Below are 12,802 nucleotides of genomic sequence, written 5' to 3' on the forward strand. Positions count from 1 at the left end.
GATGCTCAAGATTGTTGAAGGGAGGGTCAGGATGAATAGGAGGTGAAAGCAACGTGGCTCTGCAGTTCAGTATGGCTTTGGCATTTTCTTTCCTATTGATATTCCCTACTTTCTAAGAGTGTGATTTCTTTGTCATCATGCCCCAGTTCTCTTAGGTCAGACCCATTATTTGTTTATTATTATTCATTTTAAGTGGCATCAAGGGATCAATTTTTTAAAGTCTTGGCCAGGCACAGTGGCTCATGCCTGTAATCCTAGTACTTTGGGAGGCCATGGCAGGAGGATCACTTGGGCCCAGGAGTTTCAGACCACCCTGGGCAACATAGTAAGACCCTGTCTCTATGAAACATAAAAAAAAAAAAAATTAGTTGAGCACAGTGGCATATGCCTGTGGTCTGAGCTGCTTGGGAGGCTGAGGTGGGAGGATCACTTGAGCCCTGTGCAGTGAGTCATGATTGCACTACCGCACACTCCAGCCTGGGTGACAGGGTGAGACCCTGTCTCCAAGAAAAAAATATTTTTTAAGTCTTTATTAGAATTTAGATTTGCTTGCTTGTAAAGTTTTACTTACATGTAGTACAACATCCACTTCTGTTTACTTTGAAGCACTTTCTGTAGGTGGAACTTAGAAGTATCTGGTCTGTCCCAGCGCCCAGGTAGGCCATGCTCAGGGGCAGGCCCTAGTGCTCTGCAGCACTGACCTTCGGTGGTGCTTGTTTGGATAGTGAGTGGAACTAGAAATTTTGGACCCCCTCACCCTCTGAGCTTCTCCATAGAAAATACAGGATGCCAAGTTAAGTTTGAATTTCAGATGATTTCAATGAGCAAATATATTCAATTTATTTGCTGATTCTGGCCACCCTGCTAAACCTCAGTCTCCTCATATGCAAACTGTATAATAATGGTACCTACCCCTGAGGCTTGCTTACCACCTGGTGTATATGCATAAGTATTTTATTTTATATGGCAACCCTAGTTTGGTAACTTATGCAAGGTTTTGCTCAAGTATTAGAGCCAGTTTTCTGATGCCAGGGCCTTATCCTCCATAATGCCTCAGTCAAGAACTCCTAAACTAAGAGCTCCCAATGAGTAGAGTAGCCAATAATAACATTAACTATCATGTTGAAAATGTAAATATCAACACAGTTGCCATATGCTAATTTTTTAATATTAATAAACACCCAGAAGCTTTCTATATCAGTACTTATATGTATATTTAAGGCAAAAAATAAAATTCAAAGAGAGGCAAATTTCTCACAATTTTCCTAGTAAATCTATTTTTTTTTGATATGGGATCTCACTATGTTGCCCAAGCTGGTCTCAAACTCCTGAGCTCAAGTGATCCTCCCACCTCAGCCTCCCCAGTAGCTGGGATTACAGTTGCATGCCACCTTGCCCAGTTAATTTTTTAAGTCATGAACTCATATTACAGAAGGGTCAAACTTTGATAGCTATCACTCTTTCAAAGTGGACTCTAGAGAAATTAACAAATGCATGAAAATTAAACTTAAGTATTTAACTTTCTCTCCCACTGTTCAATGCCTTCCTCTTGCCTTCCCAGTGGCAGCCAAATGTCTCTGCACAGTATTTGAGACTCTCCAGGCTGGGTGCCGTGGCTCAAGGCCTGTAATCCTAGCACTTTGAGAGGACAAGTTGGGCAGATCCTTGAGCCCAGGAGTTCAAGACCAGCCTGGGCAACATGGCGAAACCTCATCTCTACCAAAAAACAAACAAACAAATAAGAAACACCCCAAATTAGTCAGGCATGGTGGCAAGTGCCTGTAGTCCCGGCTACTGAGACTGAGGTGGGAGGATTGCTTGAGCCCAGGAGGTCCAGGCTCTAGTGAGCCGAGATTGTGCCACCGCACTCCAGCCTGGGTAACAAAGCGAGACCCTGTCTCAAAAAAAAAAAAAAAAAAAAAAAAAAAGGGCTCTCCAGATCTGGCTGGGACTCAAATTTCAAATTTTCAGCCTTAGTTCCTATTAACTCTCAGTCTTGAACTCCACCCTACAGTTCTTGTATTCCTCAACTTTATGATACACTTCCTGCTCCAATATCTGTCTTTGTCTTGAAGTCCCTTCATCCTGGAAAATGCTTTCCATATCTCCACCATGGGAAATCTTTTATCTCCAGCTCAAAACACCCAGTTCTTTTTATGATACAACCATTATCTCCTCAGCTAACTGGCCCTGTGGCTGATTATGTTATTATACCACATAGCATTGCTTGCCTTGCAATTGTATTACTCTTTTCTCCTTGACTAAAATTTAGTTTCTTATGGTCAGGGGCTGCTTTGTTTTATTCTTTTCCACATTGATTTAGTACCAAAACTGATGCCTTTCCCAAAGTAATTCCTTAATAAAATAACTGTTGAACCAAAGTTAGTCCCAAAATACAAGAACAGAGCTCTGAAAGTTGCAGTGCTGTTTGTTGAAATTTTGCGAATCCTCCAAAAAGAAGGCTAAATTGGTTTGGGTGTGCTCACGATGACTGGCAGTTAGGTTTTCAGCACTTAAAACCACTTTTCCTTGTCGTTAAAAACCGATACACATTCATTTTAGAAAATGTGTGAAGACACACACAAAGAAAAAAAATCATCAGTAAACTACCTTCCAAAGGTAGTAGCTGCTGGTTTTTCCCCCGTACATATAGAAATATTGTTTCTTTTCTCAGAAATTCTCAACAAAAGCAATATGGAAATGTAGACAAGGGCACATGGGAGAACAGGAGCGGATGTGAACTCCCAGGATCTAGTACTTCATGATTCTATGACCCTGCTTTAGTCTCTCCATCCCTCTCAGGCCCAGTTGCTCATCTGAAGAGTAGAAATATGAATACTATTTTTTATTCCTACAGGGGTTTTGGAAATATCAAATTATAAAACATTTGACAGTATTTTATAAATTAAAAAATACTATATGCTTGGTTTTATTAGTATGTTAACTAAATAGAAGATGACTCTATAGATAGATGGAGTGATCAGATTGAATCCTAAATAATAATTCCAGCTGGATGGACTTCTGCCTAGCTCTGTTACCTGAGTTACAAATAATCTTAACTTCACAAAAGGGAAAGGAACTTTTATTAAGCATCTATTACATGCCAGGTTCTGTGCTATCTGCCTTACACTTGTCTTCCCGTAGCACCACAAAATGCCCTTTCATACATGAGAAAAACCGAGATTCAATGAGCAAAGCCACTGGTATTGTAAGATTAAAACAAAGGTGCATCTGATTTGAAGTCCCATGTTCTTTTCTATTTTTAAGTTAGAGGCACCTTTTAGGGAAAGTATTTTCATGGAATTCCTCTTATTCTTATGGAAATTCCTACTCTTATAGAAACTTTCAGAGTGATGGAAGGGCAGTAAGACTGGAAACGTGAGTTATTTTCATACAGATTCCCTTAGGAACATTTAAAGAAGTTGTGATTATTTCATTATTTCATCTTAGAAGAAAGAGTGAACTAACTTTTTTGTTTGTTTGTTTGTTTGTTTTGTTTTTTTTGAGACAGGGTCTCGTGCTGTCACCCAGGCTGGAATGCTGTGGTGCGATCAAGACTCACTGCAGCCTCAACCTCCCTGGCTCACATGATCCTCCCACCTCAGCCTCTTGAGTATAGCTGGGAATAGTAGCTGAATAGCTGTGGTAGTAGCACTGCCACACCTGGCTAATTTTTTATATTTTTCTGTAGAGACAGGGTTTCACCATGTTGCCCAGGCTGGAAGAGTGGACAAATTTAAAAGGTGCTTGTTTGCAAGCTCATCAAAGGAAATAAATGGCAGATATTGACCTTTTGCATGTAATTTACCTAAAACTATCTTAAAATGTAATTTGGAAGTTTTTATAGCATGGTTTCTTTAGACCTAAACAGAGCTGCTGAAGGATGCTATAGAATTTCCTTCTTGATAGAATATTTGTTTTGAACAAGACAGGCTTATCTTTTTAGTACTTATTCATAGTCCTAATTGGAGGTGGAAAACTAGACTCAATCAAGGATGAGCATTTAAGTAAACATGAAAGAAAAAAATCATTATAAATTTTGCTGAAACTATGATTAAATGATATAGCACAGAGGATCTAAAATGACATTACAGTACAGAGACACATGAGGGTGCTCTAACCAACTGCTATAATAAATAAATTGTTCAAATATTGGGGAAAAATTAAGGCCCGTTATGAATGGCAGTGATGAATTCTGACTTTTAACATTAGCTAAACAGAGCAATCTTAGAATAGATGGTTTTAAAAAAAATGAAATATATTGCTCTCCCCTACCCCTCCCAGTTTAAAAAGTAGATGTTCATATTGGCCAATTTGGAAAATGCTGAAAAGCACAAAGAAGAAGAAAAAAAGTGGACTGATGTTACCGTCAGCCCTGGGAGGTGGGGGCTTTCTAGAGCCTTAGAGCCAAGCCAGTTGGAGGCTTAGCTCAGGAGGCCTGCCTTCAAACAAGCCCAGGCTGTTCTCATTTTGATTCCACAGACCTTCTGCTAGTACAAAGGGGGAGTAGAGACTGGGGGTCTAATGACCGCAAGAAGAGAATTAGAGACGCATGTTTATCTCAATACATTTACTCTCATTAAAGTTCATATTCACTGACATCATGCATCTCCTTGAAAAAGTCTGCCCACCCACCATTAATTAAAGCCACATTTTAAAAAGTCAGTGTGTGCACTTTTATTCCAATCAAAAGTAGCCTCCTAAGTTTTGCAGAGCAGGCAGGAGAATATCTGAGGCCTGACAGCTGTTCACCTCTACACGGTGAAGAATCATGTGATTTACATTAAAAGTTGTGTTTATTCAGGGCCTAAAATATAATAGCTATGATCTATTGTCTTGAAGAGTTGAAACATTCAATATCTAATGACCTATTTAGTGAAATTAACATTTATTTTGATAAGTCAATGTTCTTTTGGATACAGTATCTTTTATCTTTCCAAATAGAGAAATCTAACTATATACCCTGTTTGAACAATTAAGCAGCACACTCCTATCAAAGTCACCACACTTTATAACTTTTACATGTACTATCAATGTTAGGACAAAGGTCAGTGTAAATTTTTTTATCCAAATCATTGCACAAACAGTAATTACCAATAGTTGTAGGATTGCACAACCATAGTCTATTTTCTTGGCAGTAGTGACTGTAAGTTCATAAATTCATGAAAATTAGGAATGTTGATTTTTAAAGTTCAAGAAAGGTACTATTTGTAAACAGTTCAGGTCACACTCATGTTATACCATGTGCTAAGCAAGAGTTCTTTCCTTCCAACTTCCTTTAAATGAGATTTGTTCTCTCCAGGAGCCTAGTAAAGGGGTTTTCATCCATTCTTTTCTATTATTTTTCCTATTAAAGCCCCCCCAGGGACCTTTCAATTTTATGCTGATCTTTCTTTATATATTAATAGCAAACACATTTTTATGTTGTGTTGATAAAAGACAAATTATCGTTACCTCTTCCTATTGGCAATTAGATTATTCTAGAATAGTTCTGAACAAATATTTGATTCACACAGCCAGTTAATGCTTTCCACACAAAAGCATCAAGTACAGCATTAAATTCTCTAGTTATTCTGGTCATACCACCGTACCAAAAGACATGGGTCATCAATGGGTCTGAACATTGGCATTGAAATGGTTTAATCCTAGGGTAAAGCACCCCTGGACTACGTGTTGAAACCTAACTTTCTAGTCCTTTCTACTAACTTCCTTGTGACCTTGAGTACCTTGAGGGCTTCAGTTTCCTCATTTAACAAATGATGGTTAAAGGGTGTACACTGACTGGAGCCCAGGAAGTTAGTCAGGTCTAGAGGAGAAGGGGCCAGAATACCCTCTGGGGATCATGTCTTCTCCTGGTCCACTTACTTATCCAGCACCAGAAACAACAAGGTGGGGCTTTTATGAGTGAGAATTGGGTCAGGTTCCCAAAGAGGGCATCCCTAAATCTAGAAGAAGCCAACAAACCATACTTGATGAGTTGTTTTCATGATACATGTAAGAAAAGATGCTCTGGGTCTTTATATCCCTTAGATATAAGCATTCAGTGTACCATTGCTATGTGGGATGAAGCACTATCCTAACCCACAGTTCATATCTTCTGCTTCAATGACAGTGTCCAGAGAGACCATAAAAGACTTGAATCAACACAATGCCAAACACAATGGGTGGACTCCTTCAACTAGCTGTAGGAAGGAAGGTGGAGTGTGGGTGGGAATATTTCAACCTAGTTGTTGGTATTCTTCCGAACAAACAGCTAATGGCTGGGGGACAGTAGGAAGTTGTGACTACAAAGCATTTTATCAATTCTAGGGAAGTTTAAGATAAGCTCTGCCTAAGTGGTTTATAAAGCCATGCAGCCTACAAAATGAGCACCGTTGCATTTCCATACCTTCCTGCCAGCTCTGTTGTTGTGAAGATTCATCAGGGCTCTGGCATCCTTTCCTTTCCTTTCCTTTGCATCCACAAATGCGCGGGCAAATTTGATTCCATAGTCAATGTTATCACTGCAGCCACCCCAATCAAAAATGCCTTTGCTGTCCTTGGCGCTTCCCATCTTCTTTGGATCACAGGAACAGGATTTTACTTCTCCTTGGCTACAGGCCCTGGTGATGGCAAATACAACTCCAGCTGAGGAGATGGCATAAACAAAGGCAGATTCCCGACTACCTGAAACAAAAATGCTTTTCTTAAAAGTGGTCCGGTAGCAGTATTTCTGAATAACTTTCATATGATAATTGTTTAATATTTGCTCTGTTTCAGACAACCTTTGCCACTAGACAACAAGGTACTGATATTCTTGAAGGGTTCTTTTCTAGAGCCCGGGCTCTTTCTTTAATATGAACCATCTCCATCTAATATAGGTTTTTGTCAATTTAGGTATCTGTGTGGCAGCTCTTCTTAAATAAGCAGTATCAAAGAAAAAGATGGCCTTGCCCAGCTCCTGGCTTCACATTAGTCTCAAACACAGGCTTGCCCTGTTTCAACAGAGAGCTCTAGATGTCCTAGAAGAGAGGAGCATAGCATCTCTAGGCCTTTTTCTTTACAGTCTGAATGCTACAATTCTATCATTCCACAATATAGTTGGGTACTCATGACACCACAGCTTTTCTCAAAATATCCTTCCAAACCTCCAGGACTTACTGAAGATACTCATATGCACTTAAATTATTGAGAATGAAATACTGAATTCAAAGAAATCTAGGGACTAAGGTGGGAAGAGAATTCTGGCAGTAACCAGCCCCTTGCATTAACACTGGAGAGCTTGGGCTTGGCATTGACTTTCATAAGTAATTGAGAGATTGCTGAAGGCAGTATGCAATATCCTTGAGTTACATACTATATGTCTAACTATTAAGGCGAATTTACTTTCTTCTGGAACACCTGCACTAATCACTGGTATTGGGTAAAAGACAGTGAAAAATTTTTCTTTGGTTTTTCTGGAAGGAAACAAATTTACCGCCTATAATTAGACTTGGGCAAGAACCCTTTGGGGTGCTTTCTTAGAATTGTTCTTTATTAGAGCACAGGCTACTTTCACTTACAGGCTGAAAGGTACATATTTCAGTGCAATAACTACATTAAATTATTTTAATAATCTGTAGTAACTCATAACACGGTGTTGTGGTATAGTGACAGATATAAGGCTCTTTAGGGTCCGTGTGCACCTCATTTTTCAAGTGGAGCTGTATTTCATTGTTATTAGCATGCCCTTTTATTAATGGTTGCTGCGGCAAATATATTAACAATCCAAATAGAAGCTGGATAACCTAATGCCAATGCAAGGCAGAAAACAGAGAACCATTCGGTGATTCAATATGTCAAGAGGAGTGTGACTTTTTGAACCACACAACTGGGAGAGCAAACCACCTTTTCACATTGAAGCCCTGCTTGTTTCCGTTTGTCATTCAGTGTTAAAATTTATTATACATCCCTTGCAATATTTGCTCTGCTAGTCTCATTATTAAAAATCAGGAAAACATATCTACACCATATTAAATGGCACTTACCTCAGCCTTCAGAAAATATTTACCCCCCAAACCTCTAACCATCAAAAAAGGAATCAATCATGCCCTGTAGTTAGGTAAAATCAATTATATGACTATTCGCCATAGGTAGCAGGTAGTGCTCTCCAGAGGGAAATATGATGGTTACGAGAGCTGTTTTAAAGAGTCCCAGCTTATACTATATAGACCACAGATATTCTAAGTGGAATTGAGATGTTTTGTAAAAGAAGGCGACTAATACATGCTAATGTGACTTAATCTCAGATAGTGGCTTTCAGATAAATAAAACTTTTATTATATCCATTTTACAGTTTAGGAAAATACCTTTTCTATAGTTACCCCATTTATCTTCTAAAGCTTGGTTTGGGATTTAGAAGCCGGCGCCCATGTTTAGAGAGATCACATAGAGGAGGAAATTCCCAAAAGCTTAAGTATGTAGCACTAGTCTTATTTTTTAAGGAGAAAGAAGAGACATTTTATGAAGTGGTCTATTACGGGAAAGGCATGGAAGATGGGGATAATACTATATCAGGTAACCAGACAGTGTTTTGAAAGCAACAAGAGAAATAAATTGTCTAGGTGCAGAATTCATCCTGGTATAACTTGGAAACAATTACATTAACTTGTTGACTGAAAGAAAACAAATCACAATCTGCTTCATTTCAGAAATAATTTCCAAAGCAAAAATATGACTTTTCTAAATATTTGTCATTTATTATTCAAACACATTACTAAATAGCTAGATGTTCCTTTATTTAAATTAAAAATTTAGCACATTGACTGGTTTTTCATTTTACCTCCAGACGGTTTGGTACCATGTAGATATAGCCCTAAAATGTTTTCAGTTAAGTGTTTAGATGAATCACTAAAATGTTATGTGTGAAGTAGTAGCACATTTCAAGAGCTGGCTTTGTAACAAAACAAATTTTGATCTTGGGCCTCTTCTTAGAAAGATCCTTTTTAAAGCTATCACAAAATGAAACAAAATCCAAATCTAAGTGGTGACATCTGTATTTCCTAATGTGTTGCTATTGAAGTTTCTCTAATTTTTGTATGGAGATAAATCAAGCAATGTCTATTAAGTACATAGGCACAGTTTTTATTTGGGGTAGAGAGATTGTTACCTAGGAAGGCAAAACTCTAGAAGCTAGGGTTTCTTGAAGGTTATGGATTGTTCAATTCTCTTTAAAGTATTTGCTTTATAAAAAAATATTTATAAGGATGAGAACTAATTACCTTTGTGTTTTCTAAGGCTAATTCTAGAATTTTGGAGGTGTATTCTTGCAGGAATATTTTTAGAATTGCTAGTTCTGTCCTTGTTTCTCTGCCTGTGACTGGTAACTATCTGTTGAATGAGTAAATTACAAATGTTTCTAAAAATTGTACTGTCTTATTCTGACTCTCTAAAGTCAAACAGGCAAATGTTCTCCATTTCTCTATGACCACGGGACATTTTGGTAATTTTATGTTCTTCTTAAAAATGGTCTTGCCCTTTGCCTTTCCTATTCATCTATGAGCATATTTAGGTGTCCACAACTCTAAGACGTAACTTTTTCTCCAAGCAACTAATTGTGGAAATCTTTGGATAGCTTCATTGGAATTTCTTGATTATTTCCAGGATAAGCTGCTTTAGGCCAAATTCAGCCCTCCCATAACCAACACAAAATCATCACTGACAGTCACAAGAGTTTGCATAAACGTCTGAGAGGGAACCTGGCCTTCTGTGAAGAATGGAAAGAAATTGTGTAGCATGAGTGGTTTAAGTTCTGAGTACTGTGGCAAAGTATTCTGCTTCATCTGAAAAAAATCTGAAGGAAGTACAAGTTAGAATCTCTTATTTACCTGAGGTCTAGACTAATTTAAACTAGTTCTGTTTCCTCCAGTCCTGTCACCCAGGCTGGAGTGCAGTGGCAATATGTTGGCTCACTGCAACCTCCTCCTCCCAGGTTCAAGTGATTTTCATGCCTCAGCCTCCCAAGTAGCTGGGATTAAGGGCATGTACCACCACACCCATGGGGTTTCGCCATGTTGGCCAGGCTGATCTCAAACTCCTGGCCTCAAGTGATCTGCCCACCTCAGTCTCCCAAAGTGCTGGGATTATAGGAGTGAGCCTGGCTGTTACCTCTAGTTCGAACCTCCTTCATCTCAGCAATTCTACAGCTCTGAATAAAATAATAGTGTCAAGATTAAGTTACAGTATTTTATAAATGAATCCCCAGCTTTGATGGATATATTTTCTTTAGGATCACTGGTCAATATTGCTTCCTTTGATATGTGATCTAAAGGTTTTATTCAAATATGTAGATATCTTAATAGATCCAGAGATGATCATTTCATAAATGAGACGTACATCTAATTTGAAATCATTGCAAAATGGTTGTAAGCACTTTGAAAAAAAATCCCGATATGTTTTAAACACTGAGAGCCATGCATAATATATCCAAAGATTACTCGTGCTAGATATTTGCAAACTCTCTTTAACAAGGTCCAGTTTCTTTAATTGATTCACTGGCAAGATAATCTAGGTGAAGTCTTAAAATTCCATGAAGCTGAAATTTATTATTAACCTTTCAAAAATTTGCGATGTCATATTGAAACTCCAAAAGGAATGCAGAAGAATATAGTTCTTAAACTAGAGAATAAAATTGCAGAATATCGCAGTAAATTAACTTTAGGGATACTCTAAGAATGAGAGTACTATGCCCTTGGGGGATTTTAGAGACATTCAGTTATGCATTTGGCCTCATAAAACCCTAGGGCTGTGATGATTACATGATAGAAACACCCTGTGTTAAGCATTACCAAGTGCACTGTCCGGATGATTTTCTTAGGAATTGGGGGGGGGGGGTAGGCAAAAACAAGTAAAAAGTTTCCTATTTTTGGGGTTTGCACATAAACTGCTGTGTTTTCCGTCAGATTTTCTAATAGCAAATGGACTGTGGTTTTTCCTGGAGAATGCTAATAATGCCAGGTTAGCAGATGGGTATTATTTGAAAATGAAATATGATTTTCAATTAATTTTCTTTGATTGTGTCCTAGCTAGTGAGCTACTTTCCATATTCAGAACTTTTAAGAAGTTTACTACGTAATTAGAAAATGTTTAAGGTTCCTGCTAAGGAAGAAAAAACCTCTATGTATTCATGTTTCCCACCTCTATCCTCCATAGCTATCCTTATTGCTTAAAATGTAGCTGGAAAATAATAGGTACCCACTACAAGTTTATCCACTCATTCATCATAATGAATGAACAGGGCCTGCAATACACAAGGCACCAAGCAAGGTGCAGGGAATATAGGTTAGTTTCTGCCCTTACAGAATTTACAATCTGTTGGGAGGAAAAATATTGAATTTAGACACAGAGGCACCAAGGCTGAGTAGCTGAATGGAAGGTGAAAAGTGGTGAGTAGAGATTTGTCTCTGCTTCTTAATATCACTTAAGTGGTGTTTTTGCAATACTGATAATCCTTTGCTGAGAAAAGATTTGAAGATTCTATGCTGATGATCTGCTCAAATTCTTCTGGAGGAAGCCCCAGAAAGCCAAGGAAAAAGTCAAAAGAGACTTGTGGCTCCTCCCTCTCGTCTCTTAGAGACGAAGTCTGAACCTGGAGGATATGTCGTATTGGAGTGATGGACAGAGCAAAGAGTGAAAAGACAACAGCCTGGGGTTCTACTTCTTCCTTTTAATTCACCTCTTACAAGCCTCTAGACATGTTCCTTGATTTCTCTAGTCCTCACCTGTAGAACAGGGACAATGACGCCCAACTGAACAAACTTCTGATGGAATAAAATGCAATAGAAGATAAGCAGGGTCTTTGAAGATGGAGTGAGGGAGCTGTGCATGAGTGGAGAGCCATAGGGCTGGGTGAAGGCAGGAGACTTACTTCGGAGTAGGACCCTGCCAAAGAGGCTGTGATCCCTGTCCAGGGTGTTGCAATTCCAGCGGTGCTGGCGGAACTGGTGCTGGCATTCTGCTGTCCACTCGGCCACGCCCTGGCTAATGGCACGCATCACATCTGGATGTCGGTGACACAGCTGCCGCTGGCTGCTCACCAGGCCTGGCACATTATCGCACATCACCCTGGAGGAGCCACCTGTAGCTCTCATGTACCTATAAGGGACCAACCAACACAGAGGTGAGGGCAACGTGAACAGGGAGGCCTGGCTCAGTGTTCCTGGGAGACTAAGGAGTTCAAAGCACTTTTCAAATATGAATTCCTTATCCTTCTGGTGATATTAGAAAGCAAGGGTATGTACTTTTTAATTTAGTGGAGAAACCGGCAAGGCAGGCAGGCGTAGTGAGTGATCTTGCAGAAGTCATCCCCAAAATGCTGTGATGACTGTCTGTTGGACATGAAGCTAGGTCTACCAGATGATGCTCTGGGCAGGGGGACAGAGGCAAGGTTGGCATTTGGGGAAGTGAATGACGGGTAAGAAGCAACGTGTCTTGGGGAGAATGTGTGGAAGACTGTTCTCAAGAAGGCTCAGATCTCAGTGACACAATGTGTCTGGACTTGGCTTTGGGGGAAGCTGACCTTAGAAGCTCTTCGTTCCCGTTATTTGACAGAATGTCTTAAAAACTGTCTGTATCTGTCTAATCAACACCCGCTGGTATCTGATGTTACACTCTCCTCGCAGACAGGCTGTTCTTTCCTTACTGAAGAGCCTTTTAAATATTTCCATTTTGTAGCTCTTTTTGGCTTTTATAAAGATCCTTTGGAAAAAATTCTTTCTATTGTTATTAAGGACACTAAATGTTTGGAAGAATCAAACAGTGTTATAGCTCCATAAAGTACTTTTTG

The 12,802-nt window shown here is 39.1% G+C and overlaps 1 protein-coding gene across 1 annotated transcript in view; it reads right to left on the reverse strand.

The window, feature by feature from the left end:
• The window catches only part of WNT2 (Wnt family member 2), a 50,381-nt gene that overhangs the window by 35,602 nt on the left and 1,977 nt on the right, over nucleotides 1-12,802 (reverse strand). The window contains exons 2-3 of the mRNA XM_003808650.6: nucleotides 11,885-12,111; nucleotides 6,389-6,666 (exon numbers count right to left, since the gene is read on the reverse strand). Of these exons, the coding sequence (XP_003808698.1) occupies nucleotides 6,389-6,666; nucleotides 11,885-12,111 (505 nt within the window). The remainder of the gene's footprint in view (nucleotides 1-6,388; nucleotides 6,667-11,884; nucleotides 12,112-12,802) is intronic.

The sequence above is a fragment of the Pan paniscus genome, chromosome 6 (assembly GCF_029289425.2).
Source record: "Pan paniscus chromosome 6, NHGRI_mPanPan1-v2.0_pri, whole genome shotgun sequence".
Lineage (NCBI taxonomy): Eukaryota > Metazoa > Chordata > Mammalia > Primates > Hominidae > Pan > Pan paniscus.